Source organism: Ornithodoros turicata, unplaced genomic scaffold (genome assembly GCF_037126465.1).
Source record: "Ornithodoros turicata isolate Travis unplaced genomic scaffold, ASM3712646v1 ctg00000903.1, whole genome shotgun sequence".
Classification (NCBI taxonomy): domain Eukaryota; kingdom Metazoa; phylum Arthropoda; class Arachnida; order Ixodida; family Argasidae; genus Ornithodoros; species Ornithodoros turicata.
The window spans coordinates 183,112-205,870 of NW_026999413.1; the positions used below are offsets into that span (position 1 = coordinate 183,112).

General features: G+C 43.2%; 1 protein-coding gene across 1 annotated transcript in view; it reads right to left on the reverse strand.

Moving 5' to 3' along the window:
• Positions 1 to 1,860: 1,860 nt before the first annotated feature.
• The window catches only part of LOC135375592 (uncharacterized), a 32,189-nt gene continuing 11,290 nt past the window's right edge, over positions 1,861 to 22,759 (reverse strand). Inside the window, exon 2 of the mRNA XM_064608268.1 lies at positions 1,861 to 5,164. Coding sequence (XP_064464338.1) covers positions 2,204 to 4,813 — 2,610 coding nt within the window. The 5' untranslated portion in view covers positions 4,814 to 5,164 and the 3' untranslated portion in view covers positions 1,861 to 2,203. The remainder of the gene's footprint in view (positions 5,165 to 22,759) is intronic.

Here is a 22,759-nt window from a genome sequence, read left to right on the forward strand (position 1 = left end):
TGACCCGGCTGGTTGAAATGACGAGAAACAGGAAGATTTGGCTTTTTATTAACGTCCGACCGGTGGTTGTTGAACCTGATCCGAAAAGATGTTTTGGTTTGACCTACGTATTGTGCTTGACACGCGTTGCACTGAATGACATAAATGACGTTGGATGAATTGCAGTCAAAGTCACCATGGATTTTGACGAAGAAATTAGAATTTGTGCTGTTAAGCACGTGGGCACTTCGCATTAGTTTGCATATTTGACATCTGCGGCCATTGCACGGGTGGCAGCCTGCCGTCGGACTTGTTGGTCGGTTGACTTTGGAGCTGACTAGATTATCGTGGAGGTTTTGCGAGCGCCTGTAGGTCACACGTGGCGGTTCCGGGAAGATTTGTCGCATGCGCTCTGACTGACAAAGAATACTGTGGTGGCGATTAAGTATACTGTTGATGTTGGAAACATTATTGTTGAATGTTACAACGAGGTTGACGGAACCATTGTCTGATTTGCGGTTGCGGTTTTGGAACAGAGCTTTGCGATCTGCCCTGCGGGCCTTCCTTATTGCGTCCTCAACTAAACTGGGTGGGAATTGGCGACTGATGAATGTTTGCTTGAGTCAGTCGCCATTCATCAGTCGCCAATTCCCACCCAGTTTAGTTGAGGACGCAATAAGGAAGGCCCGCAGGGCAGATCGCAAAGCTCTGTTCCAAAACCGCAACCGCAAATCAGACAATGGTTCCGTCAACCTCGTTGTAACATTCAACAATAATGTTTCCAACATCAACAGTATACTTAATCGCCACCACAGTATTCTTTGTCAGTCAGAGCGCATGCGACAAATCTTCCCGGAACCGCCACGTGTGACCTACAGGCGCTCGCAAAACCTCCACGATAATCTAGTCAGCTCCAAAGTCAACCGACCAACAAGTCCGACGGCAGGCTGCCACCCGTGCAATGGCCGCAGATGTCAAATATGCAAACTAATGCGAAGTGCCCACGTGCTTAACAGCACAAATTCTAATTTCTTCGTCAAAATCCATGGTGACTTTGACTGCAATTCATCCAACGTCATTTATGCCATTCAGTGCAACGCGTGTCAAGCACAATACGTAGGTCAAACCAAAACATCTTTTCGGATCAGGTTCAACAACCACCGGTCGGACGTTAATAAAAAGCCAAATCTTCCTGTTTCTCGTCATTTCAATAAATGACGTTGCCCTTTTTATTCTTCAATCAAACTTTAGCTCCGATAGAGGCAGGGAACAACGCGAGTCTTACCTCATTTACAAATTCCAATCAATCATTAACGAAGATCCCGGTGTACTTTCAACAGTAAGGAATCTGGTCGTCTAGATGGGATATACTTTCCCATTTTTTTCCTTTTATTTTCCTTTGTTTTCTTTTCAGCTATGGCCTCAGTACAGCTCACCCTGAGCTGGCTCCCCAAGAAAGATGACATCACCACCCGGACTTGACCTTGCGGAATGTTCCAGAATATGACTCAGACAACTGCCACGTGGCATACTTGCACCGATTGTGACGTCACCCAGGAAACCTATTTAAGCAATATGCAACCCTTGTACCTCTTTTGTCCTGACGAAGACAGTGCCACTGTCGAAACGTCGACCATTCTTTTTTTTAATCTATGTGTTAAATTGCCCATTAAATAAATTAGTTTTTGTTAACGTTCCTGTAATCTGTAGTCCAAGTCTTATTATTTCACTTTTATTCAACTTCGTAGCCGTCTGATATATTAACCTATTTGTTCTATATATATATACATATATACATATATATATATATATATATATATATATATATATATATATATATAGACTACAAGTAATGAAGAGACTTGGGAGGCCGTATAAGGGTTAAAAACACTTGCTACTTTTATTACATTAATAATTAAGGGGGCGCTAGGAATAGATTTACAGTTCGGGGTCGACGTTTCGGCAGTCAGCGCTGCCTTCAACAGAACTCCACTTGGAAATAGGTGACAAGGGCTTATATACAAGGGAAAGGGGGAAAATGAGAGGGGAACAGTGCACGTGGAGCGGAGTTGGTGATGTTGCAGGAGCGTTGTTGCTAATGGTCCATTGAGCACTTGCAGGAGCGTTGGCTGTCTTCCAGGAGAGTACTCCTTGGTCGTCTGATAAACCTGAAAAGATAAGAGAGATACGGCAGAAAGAACGAAAGAGGGTCGGGGGACTTGGTCTAGGAGCTAAGGCTGCGAACTGTAGACAATACGCCGGGGTCTTCGTTTATCGTGGACTGGAATTTGTGGATTAGGAATGATTCACGCTGTTGCCTGCTACGGTCTGAGGGGAAACCAGATTGTAAGATGTACACGTGGATGTCTTTGAATGAGTGGCCGGTTTGATTGAAATGACGCGACACAGGGAGATTTGGTTTCTTTGTAATATCGGACCTGTGATTATTAAAACGAATTCGGAATGATGTTGTAGTTTGGCCGATATATTGTGCTTTGCATGCGTTGCATTCCAATAGATATACTACGTTGGATGAGTTGCAGTCAGAAGTAGTTTTGATTTTTACTTGGAAGTTGCTGTTTGTGCTTTGTACCCTGTCTGCAGTCTGCATTACAATACAAATTTGGCATCTTCGTCCGTTGCATGGGTGGCAGCTTTCGGTTGTAGGAGGTGGCTTATTGACTTTTGCGTTGACTAAGTGGTCTTGAAGATTTCTTGCACGACGATATGCTATGCGTGGCGGTTCTGGGAATATTTCTCCAAGGCGCTGCGACTGTGTTAAAATTGGGTGATGACGTTTCAGTATGTTTTTAAGGTTAGGGATCGCGCCATTGAAGGTGACTGTAAGATTAACCCGCTTGGGGCGTTCGGGGCGTGTTGAGTTTTTTAGAAGTTCACTGCGATTAGTACGGCGGGCTCTACATATCGCGTCCTTCACGAGATCCTGGGGGAAGTTTCGGCTGACCAGCGTGTTTTGAAGATCGTTAAGGTTTGCGTCCAGCTCGTCCTCTTGGGAACAAATGCGCCGGTAGCGGAGGGCCTGACTATACGGGATGGCCAATTTTGTATGTCGGGGATGGCAGCTGTGAAATGATAGGTACTGTTGGGAGTCAGTCGGTTTTCGGTACAGATTTGTTACGAGGGTGCCATTGGATATGCCTATATGGACATCTAGAAAATCTATGCTCTCTCTAGAATAAGCGTGAGTGAATTGTATTGTGGGGTGCATGTTACCGAAGTTTTCAATGAAAGACAGAAGCGAGTCTTCAGAATGTGGCCACAGCATGAATATGTCGTCCAAAAAGCGCTTAAAAATTAGGGGTTTAAGTTGACAGGTGCTAAGGAACCGTCCTTCTAGATCACCCATAAAGATATTCGCGTAATTTGGGGCCATTTTCGTGCCCATGGCTGTGCCGTTAATTTGAATGTAATGCCTGTTGTCAAATTCAAAATTATTACATGTGAGTATTAGAGAAATTAGTGTTTCTACGACAGCAGAGTCGTACGGTTTTTCGGAAAATTTTTCATATGCTACGACAGTGGCATGGATGCCGTCATCATGAGGAATATTGGTGTACAATGAGGTAACATCGAGTGTTACAAGCAGGGAACCGGTCGGGACTTCGATATCCGAAATTATTTGGAGGAAATGGTTCGTATCCTTTATGTATGACGGGAATTTTGGGGGGATGTCTTTGAGGAGGTGGTCAACGAACGTGGAGATTTTTTCGGTTGATGTGCCATTCGAAGATACTATGGGGCGACCGGGATTTCCTGGCTTATGAATTTTAGGGAGCATGTAAAATCGGCCTGGTTTGGGGTCGTGTGGCAGAAGGTACTCGAATAGGTTATCGTCGATTTTCTTACTGACCTTCAATCCCTTTAAGGTTTTTGTGATCTTGGTGCTGATGTCATTGGTGGGATCATTTTCTAGGGGCCTGTAGAATGTTTGGCAACCGAGCTGCCGCATTCCTTCTGCGATATAGGTTTCCTTGTCCATGATTACTAGGGCACCACCTTTGTCTGCTTTTTTGATTACTATATCACTGCGCTGCTTTAAGGCTGAGATACTGTCATGCTCCGCTTTAGTAACGTTAGGTTTCACTGCACCGCGGTCAGAATTTTGATAGGCTCGCAGGATATCCCTTTGAACAGCTTTGATGTACATATCTAAAGCTTTTTCTCGGTTCGAATCAGGAGTGAAATTTGACGGGGCTCCGAATTGGTTTCGCGATGAGCTGGCTTTGTCATGAAAATATTCTTTGAGACGCAACTGTCTTGCGAAGTTATCTAAATCCAAATGAAGCTGATATTCGTTGTACAGATCACCGTTTGGACAGAAGGACAGCCCCCGATTAAGAAGTGAGAGTTCGTGGTCAGTGAGGGTTGCGGATGATAAATTCACGACATTATTTTTTACGTGACTTGCAGCGGGAGCAATGGGTGTCGGTTGGGGGTCGGGTGCTGTATCTACGGGATTTGCAGTGGGAGGCGCAGTCACTGCGGTGTCATTCGGCAGGGGTATATCATCGCGGGCTAACTTCTTCTGTTTCCTTACGGTTAAGTGATTCTTTTTCTTTTGAATGAAATGGTCCAACTCCTTTCGGTGATGATCCGAAATTTGTGATGTACTAGTAGCTACTGCGAGCTCCTCACTTAGATCATTTACTGTACTGCGACAATGGGATAGTAGAATTTCGGTAAGGTTCAGACTGGCCTGTTCAAGGACCTTCTCCCAAAGTACGTGCTCTTCTGCGTGTAGTTGGAATGTGGGCCTGACCTTAATTTGTAGACCTTTGGGGAATGACTTGTTCTCATTGTAAGTTTCTAGCATGTCGAGGTGCGATTCGAATCTCGTAAGCTTGTCTGCCAATTTTCTAAGTTTAAAAAATTCGGTGGTGCTGGAAGCGGATGCGAGCTGGGGGTAAACTGAAGTGGACTCACCGGCGGTTAGTCAGTCCGTCCGTCCTCCGTTCCTTCGTGCAGCTGGTGTCCTAGCCTCCAGCATGTCCGCCTCCTTCAGCGTTGGCCACCACGGGTCCGGGACTGCAGGTGACCTGTGCTCCTTGTTCAGTCGTCGGACGAATCCCGGCAACAGGAACTGGAGGCGCTGGGCAATCTCCTCCACACCACGGAAGCTCGGGTGCAGTCCGTCCGCGGCCAGCACATGTGTAGGGGGCAGTCGCTGGAAGCCGTGGTCCACGTAGAAAAGAAAATGGCCCCAAATTACGCGAATATCTTTATGGGTGATCTAGAAGGACGGTTCCTTAGCACCTGTCAACTTAAACCCCTAATTTTTAAGCGCTTTTTGGACGACATATTCATGCTGTGGCCACATTCTGAAGACTCGCTTCTGTCTTTCATTGAAAACTTCGGTAACATGCACCCCACAATACAATTCACTCACGCTTATTCTAGAGAGAGCATAGATTTTCTAGATGTCCATATAGGCATATCCAATGGCACCCTCGTAACAAATCTGTACCGAAAACCGACTGACTCCCAACAGTACCTATCATTTCACAGCTGCCATCCCCGACATACAAAATTGGCCATCCCGTATAGTCAGGCCCTCCGCTACCGGCGCATTTGTTCCCAAGAGGACGAGCTGGACGCAAACCTTAACGATCTTCAAAACACGCTGGTCAGCCGAAACTTCCCCCAGGATCTCGTGAAGGACGCGATATGTAGAGCCCGCCGTACTAATCGCAGTGAACTTCTAAAAAACTCAACACGCCCCGAACGCCCCAAGCGGGTTAATCTTACAGTCACCTTCAATGGCGCGATCCCTAACCTTAAAAACATACTGAAACGTCATCACCCAATTTTAACACAGTCGCAGCGCCTTGGAGAAATATTCCCAGAACCGCCACGCATAGCATATCGTCGTGCAAGAAATCTTAAAGACCACTTAGTCAACGCAAAAGTCAATAAGCCACCTCCTACAACCGAAGGCTGCCACCCATGCAACGGACGAAGATGCCAAATTTGTATTGTAATGCAGACTGCAGACAGGGTACAAAGCACAAACAGCAACTTCCAAGTAAAAATCAAAACTACTTCTGACTGCAACTCATCCAACGTAGTATATCTATTGGAATGCAACGCATGCAAAGCACAATATATCGGCCAAACTACAACATCATTCCGAATTCGTTTTAATAATCACAGGTCCGATATTACAAAGAAACCAAATCTCCCTGTGTCGCGTCATTTCAATCAAACCGGCCACTCATTCAAAGACATCCACGTGTACATCTTACAATCTGGTTTCCCCTCAGACCGTAGCAGGCAACAACGTGAATCATTCCTAATCCACAAATTCCAGTCCACGATAAACGAAGACCCCGGCGTATTGTCTACAGTTCGCAGCCTTAGCTCCTAGACCAAGTCCACCGACCCTCTTTCGTTCTTTCTGCCGTATCTCTCTTATCTTTTCAGGTTTATCAGACGACCAAGGAGTACTCTCCTGGAAGACAGCCAACGCTCCTGCAAGTGCTCAATGGACCATTAGCAACAACGCTCCTGCAACATCACCAACCCCGCTCCACGTGCACTGTTTCCCTCTCATTTTCCCCCTTTCCCTTGTATATAAGCCCTTGTCACCTATTTCCAAGTTTAGTTCTGTTGAAGGCAGCGCTGACTGCCGAAACGTCGACCCCTAACTGTAAATTTATTCCTAGCGCCCCTTTAATTATTAATGTAATAAAAGTAGCAAGTGTTTTTAACCCTTATACGGCCTCCCAAGTCTCTTCATTACTTGTAGTCTATTTGTTTTCGCGTCCATCTGTACTCAGTTATACATTCATATATATATATATATATATATATATATATAGGGTGAGGTAAAAGGATTATCAAACGGCCACGAAGTTTTACAGAAGTTCAAAAAAAGACGCGGAAACAGATTTTAGGGAAGTTAAAAACACTAGTTTATTACAAGGGGAGACGTTAAAAAGTTTTTTTTTTTTTTGTCCTGACGAAGACAGTGCCACTGTCGAAACGTCGACCCCTTGCCCATTTTACTTTTTAACGTCTCCCCTTGTAATAAACTAGTGTTTTTAACTTCCCTAAAATCTGTTTCCGCGTCTTTTTTTGAACTTCTATATATATATATATATATATATATATATATAGAAGGAGGAGGAAGGGAGCTCTAGAGGAAGAATTTCTGTCTAAGCGCCTGAAGAAGCCCACGCTTTACAAGCGGTTCCTCGACGATATCTTCATGGTGTGGCCACACTCAGAAGATGACCTAATCACATTTATCAGCGACTTTAACAAAGCACATCCGGCCATCAAGTTCACCCATTCTTATTCCCCTTTAACTGTTAACTTTCTCGATGTCCAAGTAAAGTTAACCAACCGGGCCTTGTCCACAAACCTGTTCCGTAAACCTACGGACTCTCAACAGTATCTAGCATTTAACAGTTGTCACCCGCGTCATACTAAACTTGCCATCCCTTACAGCCAAGCACTTCGATACAGGCGCATCTGTTCCAGTGACGATGACTTGGACAGAAATCTAGCTCAACTTAGGGAAACATTCATCGGTCGTCAATTTCCACCTAGCTTAGTTGACGACGCTCTAAACAAAGCCCGCAAAGCAGATCGCAAATCCCTGTTCGAAAACCAAAAACGCGTGTTAGATAATGGTTCCGTAAACCTCATCTTAACATTTAGCAGCAATATTCCAAGCGTTAACAATATACTAAACCGTCATCATAGTATCCTTCTCCAATCAGAGCGCATGGGACAAATTTTCCCTCAGCCACCGCGGGTAACCTACAGGCGCGCGCGCAACCTGCACGATAATCTAGTTAGCTCTAAAGTTAGCAAAGCAGCGCATCCAGGAAACGGCTGTCACCCGTGCGATGGTCGAAGGTGTCAAATATGCAAATTAATGCAAAGCACCCAAGTACTTAAAAGTACTAATTCCAATTTTTCCGTCAAAATTAACGGTGACTTCGACTGTAATTCATCTAACGTCATTTATGTCATTCAGTGCGACATGTGCCAAGCACAATACGTAGGTCAGACTAAAACATCATTTCGGATCAGGTTCAACAACCACCGATCTGACGTTACCAAAAAGCCAAACCTCCCGGTCTCTCGCCATTTCAAACAACCAGGTCATTCACTAAATAACGTGTCACTTTTTATTCTCCAGTCAAATTTTAGCTCAGATCGATGCAGGGAACAACGCGAATCTTATCTCATTTACAAATTCCAATCAACCATTAACGAAGATCTGGGAGCACTTTCAACGGTAAGAAATTTGGCCGCCTAGATGAGCTACACTTTCCTCCTTTTCGTTTCCCTTCTGTTTCTCATTTGATGAGCCGCCACCTCCAGGACCTGATCCCACACCTGCTTCGACAACTTCCACCACGCAGAGCTGACGCCCCGGTCATCCCGGATCCAGAGTGGCCCACCCCACAAGAGGCAGCCATGCTGCGACGAAGACACTCCGAACGGACATCGAGGGCACGTAAACAGGACTGACTTACCGCCGGTGAGCGTACCTTTTCTAATCCAAATGAGCCATGCCCGAGTACAAAAGCATTTTTCAAAATCCGACAATTAAACGACAAATATATACGCTACAATTCCCACCGTACCGCACTGCAAGTCTATAGCGATCATAACAAAATTCCTAAAGGACTCGCGATTAAGCTCCAGCCAACCTTCCCTCTGAACCACACCCTTCAAAAGAAATGGAATGAAACCCTTAGCAACGCCTCTACTGCATTACTGGAAGTTCTAATAGCCCACTGTGAGGAAACAACTACAGAAATATCTCAGCAAGCTAAAACTATCCGCGATACTGTGACCCTTACGGACGCGCATGAGTCAGAATTGGCACAGTTCACTAGGAACTTGGAAGAAACTGTGAATAACACCAAACGTAAAAAAATGACAAGGGACCAGATAGATCCTGACCTTATGTCTAAATATAACGCGAATCTCGCAGGTAGTAGTAACATAATTATTCCCTCGTTAGATACCCAAGGTGAAACCGAACACTGTGACAATCAAAATCCTAACGCTCATGACAACACAACCAATACGTCACCTCAAAATGTTGTTAATTTGTCGTCCCACCCCCTCAGCGATTCTGAACTATCACTTCTTAGCCGTGGGCTTTCATTCTGCCCAAATAATAACAAGGTAGACGAATACCAACTCCATCTCGATTTAGATAATTTTGCCCGACGTATGCGTCTGAAAGAGTATTTTCATGATAAGCCTGATACAACACCCAAACCTTTCAAGCCACCGTGTGAATTTACGCCAGAGCCCAATCGCGAAAAAGCTCTTGATATATATATAAAAGCAGTTCAAAAAGATATAATTACTTCATATAATCCCTCTTCCCGCAAAACCAAACCAAATTTGAGTCAAGCCGAGCAAAGTAGTCTGTCGCATCTTAAAAAATCGAAAAACCTAATAATCAAAAGGGCAGATAAAGGTGGTGCAATTGTCGTAATGAATATGCAGGATTATATCGATGAGGGACTGCGACAATTGGCTTGTGCCACGTTTTACAAAACTTTAGACACTGATCCCACGGAACAGATTGTTTCAGATATCACAAAACACCTAAAGGCATTAAAGGCCGCAAAGAAGATCGATTCGGCGGTATATGAGTACCTTCTTCCCCGTAACTCAAAGCCAGGTAGATTCTACATGCTCCCAAAGATTCATAAACCGGGGAACCCCGGACGTCCAATCGTCTCCTGCAATGGGACAGCCACTGAAAAACTCTCTAGTTTCGTAGATCATCTTCTTAAGGACATACCCCCGCGACTACCATCGTACATCAAGGATACCAATCACTTCCTGCAAATACTAAATCAATGTCAGCCACCCCCATCTAGTCTCCTAGTTACGTTAGATGTTTCTTCCCTGTATACCAATATTCCCCACGATGATGGCATAGCTGCAGCCGAGGCGGCTTTTTCAAAGTACTCTGATTCTTCTTGTGATCCATCTGTCGTATCTACTCTACTAGAACTGATCCTAAAGAACAACAACTTTGAATTTAACGATGGCCACTATTTACAAGTCAACGGCACCGCTATGGGCACTAAAATGGCACCAAACTATGCAAATCTATTCATGGGTTCACTAGAAGAAGCATTCTTGAGCACGCGTGAGGACAAACCCACTTTATACAAGCGCTACCTTGATGACATATTTATGATCTGGCCACATTCGGAAGACAGCCTATTGGAATTTATACGCGATTTCAATGAGTTCCATACTTCTATTAACTTCACTCACACCTATTCTGCCGTCACTGTTAACTTTCTTGATGTTCAAATTAAGCTAACCAATGGAGTTTTAACGTCTGATCTGTTCCGTAAACCGACAGACTCTCAGCAGTACTTGTCATTCCATAGTTGTCATCCTCGCCACACGAAACTGGCCATTCCCTATAGTCAAGCCCTTCGGTATAGGAGAATCTGCTCGAATGACGACGATCTGGACAGAAATTTAGAACAGCTGCAACAAACCTTTGTCGGTCGTCAGTATCCACCCGATCTAGTTCAAGATGCTCTCAACAGAGCTCGCAAGGCAAACCGTCTAAGCTTACTGGAGACAAGACAAAACAAATCAGAAAGTAATGCCGTGAACTTAACTGTAACATTCGCCGGAAATATCCCAAACATTAACAACATACTTAGCCGCCACCACAGTATCCTTCTCCAGTCAGAACGCACGAAAAACATATTTCCTAATCCACCACGTGTCGCTTACAGACGTACACGTAACTTACAAGATAGCTTGGTCCGCTCTAAAGTAGGCGAACCCACTAGCCCTCCGGCGGGCTGTCATCCATGTAATAGCAGGAGATGCCAGATTTGCAAGTTAATGCAGACCGCACAAACGGTCAGAAGTACGAATTCCAACTTTACCGTCAAGATCAACGCAGACGTAGACTGTAACTCATGCAACGTTATCTATCTAATCCAATGCAACACATGCCGGGCCCAATACGTGGGTCAGACAAAAACTTCTTTCCGAATTAGATTCAACAATCACCGATCGGATGTTACCAAGAAACCTAATCTCCCAGTCTCACGCCATTTCAAACAACCAGAACATTCAATCAACGAAGCCTCAGTTTTTATTCTCCAGTCGAACTTTACCTCCGACCGCTCCCGGGAACAACGGGAATCTTACCTAATTTACAAATTCCGATCGGCCATTAACGAGGACCCTGGCATGCTGTCAACAATAAGAAGTCTAACAACCTAGATAAGACCCTGTTGCCTTTTCTCGTTTCAGCCAGATCAAGGTCCCCACTGACCCACAAGGAAGATGACCCCACTCCTGGACCTGACACAGAAACGCTCTGGAATTTCCCCAATTGACAACCGCCAGGTGGCGGGAATTTCCCCCAACCGATCACGTCATTCTCAAGCCCCTTATCAGCCTCGTGGCCACATTTAGCTCTTTTGTCCCGAAGAAGGCGGAGCTTCCGCCGTAACGTAGACATTCTCCCTAACTTTCATGATTTTTAAGTTTTAATAAACCCCTTTTTTGTTACTTCCCCTACTTTCGTCTTCTGTCTCCCATTTATTTCAACTATAATTACGTAGCCGTCCGATCCAACTCCAACTTTTCAAGATATATATATATATATATATATATATATATGCTGTCGAAACGTCGAATGCCTCCTTTTAGTTTTTAATAAAGTTCCCCTTTTATTCCTCGTCCTATAGAAGCATTGTCCCTACTTCTGAATCTTACTGAATACCTTTATTTTGCGTGGTCAACCGCATTCGTTTATATATTTACGACTCATATATGACTCTGGAGAGCCCTCGTTAACTCCACTACATCACGGCCACATAAATATTTCGCTGTATGACGAGCTAACCCCTTTCGCAAGGTTCGCCGCCGTGCTGTGTTGGCATGCACATTGGTAGCGTCATATTATGTAGGCACATTGCAAAATCGGTGAATAAATATGTTAACAGACTGTATGGGGTAACAGAAGTGGTGTAAACCATGACAAACACGCGCTCACAAACACGAACTTTTACTAGCATGCGAGAAACGAAAACACCATTTAAGGACTACGCGGCAACGAACGTTGGAGACCATGCATTCAGTTTCGGTTTCGGGGCCGAAATGGTCACGTTTACCTGGGCGGCATGGCGGCGGCGGCGGCGGCGAGAATGTTCAAGCAACCTTTTGTCGTGAACGGATCATTCGCGTTTTACTATTAAAGTTGTAAGTGTTTAAATTGTTGCGCTGTGCTTTATATTTGAGACATGATCCCTATTCTTTTTCAACATACAATATATTCCAATCCGGTACATAGCGCCTCCGCAAATCCCAGATCATATCCACGTATTCACGGATGCTGCTAGGGAAAACTAGGGATAGATTTCCCTAGAAATAGGCGGGCCTTAAGGGCGGAGTATTTTATTGTAGCCCCACCTGGCCCCACCCTAGAGCTCGTGACGTAAAGTAATCGAGGTCGATTACTTTTGACGAGGATAGGGCCCCTGCAATCAGCTGTTCTCGTTTTGTGGAGTGCGCACTAAACTGTTTGTAGTTCAAGCTACAGGTACTTAATACGAGTGGGAGAGCTTCGGCAGTCTTCCTGTGGATTCGTGGGTGCATCAACAAAGATGGGCATAGGCTTCGGGATGTCTGTGTGTGTGACAGCCGGTGTCTTTCTCCGTCTGTTACGTCGCGAGACAACTGAGGTCACCGTCTGTGCGCGCTCAGGAAGCTTGAAATCTGCCCTGATACGTATACAGTAATATACTCCTTCAATATACGCTGATACATATACGGTCAATAAATTGGGACTTGCTCCACGGCAATCTTTCCCGGAGTTCACAAGAGACACTGTTTGTGGATTTATGCCTTACATTTAATCTATCGCATGTCGTTCCACATCCTACCCGAATAACTCATGCCACGCAGTCAACCCTTGACTTGGTTTTAACCTCCCATCCTGAGCACATCACTTCTTTGCATGTCACTGATGGTCTCAGTGACCACAAGGCCATTTTCTAAGATATCTCTTCAAGTAGTCCAAATGTTCATAAATTCAACGATAAAACCATATACGACTATGCTCGAGCTCACTTCCAAGCCATCAACGAGGGTCTTGAAGCTCTGTATGAAAATTCATTTCATGGCACCTTGCCTCACTTCATTGAGGATAACTGGTCCCTCTTTCGTGACAACATAAACTACCTTACCGAGTACAGTGTCCCAAAGATAAGAGTGCAATCTTATGATCACAATCCTTGGTTCACGAAAAGTCTTAAAATCTTGCTAACCAAGAAAAAGCGCTTATTCAGGAAAGCAAAGCGTCTTGGCGACAACGTATCTACTAAATTTCTATCGGCTAAATTTCACTACTGTGAACGGGAATACAGGCGCTCGATCAAGGAAGTGAAACATTAGTTCTTTACCATCGACCTCCCGTCCCTCTTGACGAATAAACCAAAACAATTTTGGAAAATCTTATTTCCACCAAAATCCCACCGTATCAGTCTAACTGACACCCGCCGACAGCGACTGCGCCAACGCTTTCGCTTCCTTGTTTTCATCCGTTTTCAACACCGATAACGGGTACACCCAATCTCCATTATCAGTAATCGCCTTGTCACCTATGGTCCCCATTCATATCAGCACTCATGGCATTTGTAAAATCATTGAGTCACGTAAGCTGTCGTCGAGTGCTGGTCCAGACTCTATTAACCCGAAGGTTCTACACAGCACGAGATCTATTTCCAGCAAGATTCTATGTTGCATATTTACTGAGTCACTCCAAGATTCTGCCATACCGCAGGACTGGAAGATGGCGAAGATTGTCTCTATTCACAAATCAGGCAGCTGCTACATCGTTAATAACTACCGACCCATTTCACTCACTTCTATAGTATGTAAAATTCTCGAACGCATACTCCAACGTAGTTAAGTACCTTGAAGAAAAATGCTTCTTCTATCACTTGCAGCACGGGTTTCGAAACCTCTTTTCATGTGAAACTCATGTAGTCAGTTTTAGTCGGTTTTAGTCAGTTTTGTTCACGACATCTTTCTCCACGCGGACAATAATCATCAGACTGACGCCGCTTTCTTACACTTTCGCAAGGCCTTCGATATGGTGCCGCACTCTAAGCTTCTATACAAACTCTATCTGCTTAACCTCGACCCGTATGTCGTCCATTGGATAGCTCAATTTCTGACTAATCATACGTTATTTGTTACTTGCAACAACCACCTACCCCCAGATGTACCTGTACTTTCTGGTGTCCCTCAGGGTTCAGTCCTCGGCCCTCTCCTTTTCGTTATCTATATAAATGACCTTCCTTCAGGCATATCTTCCACGATTCGTCTCTTTGCTGACGACTGTGTAGTGTACAGGCAAATCCTCTCTCCTTCTGACCAACTAACCTTACAAAGCAACCTTTAACTAATCCGGCGTTGGTGCAATGAGTGGCAAATGCCTCTGAACATAGCAAAGTGTCGCATTTTGTCGTTTTCTCGAAGACGGGTCTCCTGTCTTCCTCCCTTCCCCTACACTCTAAGTGATATCACATTAACCCGAGCACATTCTTACACATATCTTGGACTCCACCTTTCATCCAACCTAACTTGGAATGAGCACATCAACCACATAATAACTGACGCCTCTCGCTCCCTAGGCTTTGTTAGACGCACCCTCAGGTTGGCGGCCTCCATCTTAAGCTCCTAACCTTCACGGCTCTTGTACGAAGCAAGCTGGAATATGCATCACCTATTTGGGACTCTCCCCAAAAGTATCTCTGCGACGCCATAGAAGACATCCAGAATCGGGCTGCCCGTTTCATTTCCAACGACTACTAATTCGATCCCTTGTAACCGCGTTAAAATCAAATCTTAATCTGGACTCACTCGAACATTGTCGCCGTCTTGCCAAGTTAGCCCTCTTCCATTGGTTCTTTTTCATCTTGCCACCGCACCAATCGCCCATCACCCGCCTGAGTGTCATTTTTCCTCGCATCCACCACACTAATAAGGTCACATGCTTTCATTGTAATACTAATGCATTATCCAGATCATTCTCTTGTTCAACTGCCATCGAATGGAACAACCTCCCATCACCTCTCGCAACTATTATCTACCATACAGTATTTTGTAACACCCTCTCCCGTTCACTCCACCTACAAGACCACCACGCTTGTATGTCAGTTGCTATGAAATTTTTCAGCTCCCCCTTATCATATTTGTTAATTATCTGTACTTATGTGAACGAACTCCCTGTTTCACCCTTTAATACTTGTTTTCATATAAGATTGTACTGTCGTCGTTTCTTTATTTTCCTGTTTACTTACTGCTAATTGTGTTATTCTTTTCTGCTTGCTTGTTTGTTTCTATCAAGTTGCTGTAAATGTATCTTACGCTCCAGTTCCCACCCCCCATGTAATGTCCTCCGGACCCTTGGGGTTCTCGAAATAAATAAAGAAATAAGAATGTTATACTAGTGCGTGCAAATAGCGTCTGATGTAGGTCCACGGTCTCGTCATGATACAGTGAGGAATACTGCGGCACACTTGATTCAAAGCATTGCTGCGAGTTAGCTTGTTTCCCGACTGATTGTGTGCTGAACTGAACTTGCATTTTTGTAAAACAACTTCAATATAATGCAGTCGTAGAGAGATAGTTTCCTTGGTTTTGCGGCATATTGCCCTCACTTCATCTGCTTTCTCTTGGGGCCCCGTTTGGGCTATCGCGGCCTCAATGGGGGTCCTGACACACGGTTTGGGAAACACTGAGGCATACTGTATATTGTTACATGTTGTAGTGTACTGAAGCCAGCTTCACTGTTGTATTGTTTTTCGCATGGTTACTTCTTCAACGTTACTTGAATGAGGAATGCGGAGAATGAGGAAATGTATGCCTTGTATGTTCTGGATGTGCTCTAATTGCTGACCCCTGCTGTTGGGCTAAAATCCAGCAACTACACAAAAAGATTAACAAATGCAGAACAGGAGACAGAAACACGGACACAATGACATGATTGAGATCATGATATGCTGTCAATTTTTTTCTGTGACGAAAAACCCGAGACTGGGAAAAAGGACGAAAAACAGACGACACAACACAAAGTCTCAAACACAGCTAAAGTTTAATCGACAACCGCACACTTTTAACAGCATCAGGTGGGGGAGGAGGGACAGTGAAAAATGCTCGCCAAAGCAGGGCCGAAGGTCACAGACGCTTTGCTGACACAGTTCCCAGCCCCCAAAATTGACAACGTTTCTCTCAAAAGCCTCCGACTGAGGCACTGTCCCTCCTCCCCCACCTGATGTTGTTAAAAGTGTGCAGTTGTCGATGAAACTTTAGCTGTGTTTGAGACTTTGTGTTGTGTTGTCTGTTTTTCGTCCTTTTTCCCAGTCTCGGGTTTTTTGTCATGGATCTTAGCCACCAACTCATTTGCTTTTTAACCATTTTATCTGTATAATTTTTTTCTGTGTCTCTGGTTCTACATCTTATGAACATGTGCCACATTGCCAGCACCCTTTCCCTCTTGCTACGAAGAGAGCCTCTCAGCAATAAAAATGCAGGTTGTCAAATGCACGTAAACAGCGGTTACATTTTTTTGGGGTCTTCACTCATCTAATGTTTATGCCAGAAAATGCTCCCCTAGTTCACATGGCATACTGAATATGAGTGTGCTCCACAGCCACAAACTACATTGTAAATTAGCACTGCAGTATGTTTATCGGCACACATGAAATTACCCTTCATAAGTGCATCATGCAAGCTGATTGATTCTGATGCCAACTGCTCATGAAATAACGTGGGGTGGGGTGAAAGACACTGGAATTACATGTTGCGTCACTAGCAGTGACGTACTCACTCAGCAGTGACATCACAAGCAGTGATTTTTCACTGAAGCCTGCAACTCAACGATGTAATTTACATCTTGATTGCAGAAAAAGTAAGCACATGTTTGTTATTACTTGGTATACAGTTTGCGTCACTAGCAGTGACGTACTCACTCAACAGTGACATCACAAGCAGTGATTTTTCACTGAAGCCTGCAACTCAACGATGTAATTTACATCTTGATTGCAGAAAAAGTAGGCACATGTTTGTTATTACTTGGTATACAGTTGAAACTTGTTAATGTGATGACGGTCATTCTCGTTGATTTTGGCAATGAAACCATTTTAGGATAAAAAAACACCTGTCATGGTGTAAGCTATGAAAAGTAGTAAGTTGAGTGAGGCATTTTAAATTGCCATTTTTCCTTTATATTTTCAGTGCTGACATACATCAGCTTGTGTAACTGTCAACCTGGGCTATTCCAGCCAAAACCAGCCAGAGATGTAGCTTGACTCTGTTAAATATCACTGAAAAAAAATTGTGTGCATTTTTTAGACGATGCATATATCGAATGTAACTCATCGTTTTGTTTTCTTGAACAATGGGGGCACATTAAACTGTGCCGAAATATGAAGTTGTCCCTTACGAGCTTCCTTCTGACATCTACATATGCATCATTTGTGCGCTTTCCTTGCCTGGTGTTAGAGGGGAACCACGGCTCTGCCATCCCAAAGGGTATGTAGAACGAGAATAAATCTGGTGACGTGGTGAGAACTCTAGAAAGGAGCACATTTGGAGTCAAGTTTACAATAAATTTCTGACAAATTAGCATTCTTGAAGGAGCCCCAGATTATTTATGCTTGTAACTGATTGCTTGTGATTAGCTTCACATAAAAATATCAAGCTGATCTATATTCATTGTTTAACCATGTGTTTGAGAATAACAAGCACTTGCAAAAAATTACTTTTTTTTTCAGATAGTATATTTACATATAGGTCGTCTAAAAGAAATCTTCCCTTATTTGTATAACTAGTCCTCTCCTGCAACATATTGAAAATCTAGAGGTTTATTTTTCTTTAGAAAAAATTGTCACCATAATGTGCTGCAGCTTGTTCGTCAGTTGAAACCATCTAGGAAGCAAAAAAAAATATTTTGAGAACCTACAGGTGTATTTGCTCTTACACAAGAAAAATGTTTGTCAGCTCATTCATATCCCATCTGTATGACGCTATAGCACACTTTGAACAAATTCTGCATTCAACCGTTCTGCCCAGTTCTACAGATTAATTGCAGTCGCTGCTTCATGACAGCTTTGTCAACATTTATGATTGTTTTCACATACCTGGAGTCATCTGGAAAGTGAACAAATCTCATCATTTCAAGGGCATACCCTCTCCTATAGCATGTTCAGAATCTGCTGGCATGTGTTTTCTGTAGGTCTTATAGCATCAGCTGACCATATTGGCTCAGATCATGTCAGAATGCGACATAACAGCTTTTGGAAACAATTTATTATGATCTCATGTGCCCTTCAACCACAACAGAAAAAAAAAACAGTCTTTCTTTTAGTGGAAATAGGTGTTTTTGCTGCATTAACAGAAGGTGGCTCAAATTAATTGTGTACCTCCTTGTGGCCTGGGTGGAGCATGCCTCACTGTGCTTTATGTCCAGTAATTTCTTCTCCAACCGTATCTCTTTGGCAGTGAGCCACAACGTATGCAGTCTTCAAGCTTTCTTTCACCCGGAAGAACAGCTTACAGCTCTGCAGGCATCAGAATATCTGCACACTATAGGGGGTTACACTCTAGCCCTATAGGTGCCAACGTCTTAAATGGTACTGCGAACACAGTCATGGTACCCTATATCACGGCACAAAGCAATTATGTCAAAGTTATGCTTGTGGAGGCAAAGTCACGCTTGCCAAAGCCAAAGAGGCAAAGTGATGCTTATGGAGGGTTTTATTATGCCCTGCTGCTCAGTGTACGGCTTCTGTTTTTAGCTGGAACAAACCAATAAAAAAAATCTGAGGAAAGAAATATGCCACCTTCGGTTGTCATCGACCAAGCAAGTCAATAATGGTGGTTGTTATTCACTCTGCTATGTGATTGTCTTCATGTAAATTCACCTGTTTGGTACTGTGGTATCAGGTAGCTTCCTTGTAGCGTAACATATATGTGACCACATAGAGGACAAAGAGGAGGAATTAGCTAGTCTGGCGTAGGAGCTCTCACACTGGCATAGCTGGTCAAAAAGAAAATGTGGGCCATACGTCACATAAAACACAAATACCAGTATATTTTCAGCAAGCACTGGTTAATTTCTAGTAGGTGCGGTACATATAGCATGTCCATGAACTGATTTTTTATTCTTAGAGAAATAATATTTTTGCAGTTATAAAGGATGACAACATGTACTACATCCGAAGCGAATGTACTAATTAGGTCTCGTTTAATTATTAGAAACAGAAGGTCGGTGCAAATGCAATGTCGGTTTCCCTATGTGCCGCTATAGTTTTCCAAAGTATGCTCGTGACCATTTAGTGCAAGGACATGGCCCCGAAATAATGGCTGTGTGAGAGTAAGTCCCGGAACGTTCTTTTTGCCTTTTCACTTGAACGTGAGGAAGAAACAACGCTGCAGAACTGCAAGCAGCACATTTAATGTAATGTCGTACAGGATGCAAGTTTTACAGCGATTTCGTATTTCAGCACAATATTTATAAGCTGTAAAAATGGGTGTAAGGGTACAACACGGTGAAGTAGCTGGTACCGTAAATTTTATACCTCTTCTTGGCATAAAGAGTGACTGCTAATAAACGTACTTGGGGATTTCTGAATGCGAAGATCATAGGAGAGAAAGGAAGGCAAACAAAGACAACAGAGGGTGCCATTCATTTCTTACACTTCTGATTTCAGTTACTTCATTGCTCTTAGTTTTCTTCAGTTCCGACATCTGATAACCAGAATTTACACTGTATGTCCACGCGAATAAAAAAGATGCAAAAATTCCTGTGAGAAAATTTCATGGTTTTTAAGACCTTGAAAATGGCATTCTTCGGTTCCAGTGAAAACAAAGTGCTTGAAGTATTATGTCTAGATACATCTTTTGCAGCTTTTGCATGGCAAATCGTTGTCTAGGGAGGTGCGCGAATCAATGTGGATGTTCCTGAAATTGAATCTTATTTCGTTACACTTTGAGATTACCGTATGCTGGTTACAAAAAAATTAGGACCTCTGCTGACTCAAGTTATTCATTCGCGAGAAAATAGTTTTTTCTTGCAAACCAACACACAATTTCTTCACATTCATATGCAGCTTATTTGCAGAAATGCATTTCGAGAGTCTGTCCAGTACCTGTTCCGTGCGTTAATCAGAACGTAGGCTCACAAGGAAAACCACAGGCAGGTTGCGATTTCACGATTCTACGGTTCTGAGGCTGGAACACACACAAACACATACAGACGGATAAACACAACACATCCACACGGTATCGGAATCAGGCTTTTTCGTCAATCGTCACTTTTCAACTCTACGACTTCACAACCAAGGCAGCTGCAGGAGAATGGCGATGTTCGCGACAATGTTCATAATATAGGAGGTGTCCACCATAGCTGGGACGGCTGGGATCAACACCGGGAACTCATTCGGTGACACCACACGAATTCAGAGTTCGACATACTCAAATTTGACAGGCGAGCAGCAGAGCAAATCATTAACAGCAGTGTCAACAGAATCCTGACAGCCGGCGGAAAATACAGTAAACGATTCGTCCAGACTCGGCACTCTCGTTCCCAGCCTACCGCAAAAAGCCTCACCCTGCGGGGAACTATTTTGAGACGCGGGAGCCAAAAGCCTTCGCTGCTCTGAGGCTGCCGTGCCTGTCGACCAATCAGAGACGATTTATTTTGAAAGTTTGAATCTGAAGCGTTTGTATCGCAAAAGTTGATTTTTACGGCTTTATCTTTACACCGTGGATTTTTTCGTGATTTATTTCGAGGAGTTTATTCTCGAAGTTTATTTTGCGAAGTGTAAACCAGAGTGATCCCGACGTAAGGAAATAACGAGAAACAAAAAGATCAACAGCTAATAGAGAGCCAAACCTGCGCACCATCCAACACATAGAGAAATAATAGCTAATCAATCTATCAAAAGGAGAAACATGCACGCACTTAACACTGAAGAACACAGGAACACGCGGTGACACGTAAACAACAACAGAGGAAAATAATCTATCATTGAACCATCATAAAATCGAACAATATACAATTTTCATTCAAACAAACACTACGAACCTTGATGGAGGTATCCAAGACATAGAAAATATGCACTGTTTTCATCTCGGTTTTCACTCTTTTCCTTAAAGCCGGGAGACTTTATGTCTCTATCTATATGACCAAGCTCCCATGCTTTATCACTCAAAGGGTTGGGGGCTATATTCCTTCGTCCAGCAAACAGGACGTTCTAGAGGTCAAATAAGATAGTTCAAAGGCGATATATTTAGTTCAAAGGCGATATATTTTATTGTGTAGCGCAAATAGATGTCGATATCACTCGCGGGGATCACTATCTTTCCGCATCCTTTCCTTGAGATGGAAATCTTTCGTCAAAGTGGTTGTCAAGTCGACCAAGTTTGTAGAGATGCGATATTGTTATTGAACATGTAGAGAAAGTCCGAATTATTAATTGGTAGCGACGATACTCAATCAAAAACGAGAAATAAATTTAATTACATAAACTTTTGTAATATCTTGCAACAGAAAGTTCTAATGAACCACACAGAAAACTCAAATGTGAAACACACCTCAGGAATATGAGGCATTCCCAACTCAGAGATTATTTTTACGTATCTCAATCGAGTGAACAATTGAAACAAATACGACACAGTTAATACATCATGCACACATAATGTCCAACTCATAGAATACCAGTCGAACCTGAAACAAAACAATAATTAATTCAGACAAATCATTTCTAAGCAAGCAGCGTGAATACATCGTAGAATCTATACAGAAACTTGTCATTTTCAATGAATAAACATGATCATCTAGTGGATTCAAGCGATAAAGTGTGATGAAACCTGACAACCCCCAACACCAACATCAAGTTAGGGAGGGACGGGCTCTAGTAAGGCCTTGTACATAGAATCATTGAAAGCGCACATTTTTTCTTACTCATCACATCTTTTTGTAAATCAATTTCCATAATTCTAATGGCATGTGGATATTAATATTATTCTAATCAATAAAATGAGCATAGATATGCTTTTAATTAAGTGTAGACGCGCACTTGAAAACAGAAGAGTCAGTTGTTCTACATTGAAAAGATGGACAGATTTTGTACTCGCTACCATAAGTCATGGGGAGATGTGATAAAACACTGCTTCGAAAAGGAAGAGCCGCGAAACGATTCCATTATCGTTGCATTTCAATACGTCCTAGACATGGTCGTATTCGGAGATATGGTACAAGCTACAGAACTGAAGATGCAAGAATTTATATGCCGAATCTACAATACTTATAAAAATATCTGCACATCAACGTCGGAAGGGCCACTGGGATTGATGGCGGAGTTTTGAGGTTTGCTAACGAAGAATTGAAATACACTAGACCAGATGTAATTGTAATCATTGCAATGGGCATTGCATTCATCAAGAAAGCAGTCGGATCAAATTATCATATACAAGCGGTCTATATCGCACGGTTCATTACGGATTTGTTGAAATTACACATATCTGAGATGGAAAGTACATAAAATCTTATCACGTGATATGTTCCACTACCACGGCAACGCAATTATTTTATTCTACCAGTCAGTGATATCGAATGAACAGAAGTTCAATATTGTCGTGCAAGGTCTGATGTATCATCACTTATTGAAACTCAACAAACATATCAATTGTGGTGGACCACCGGACGATTTTCATCTAA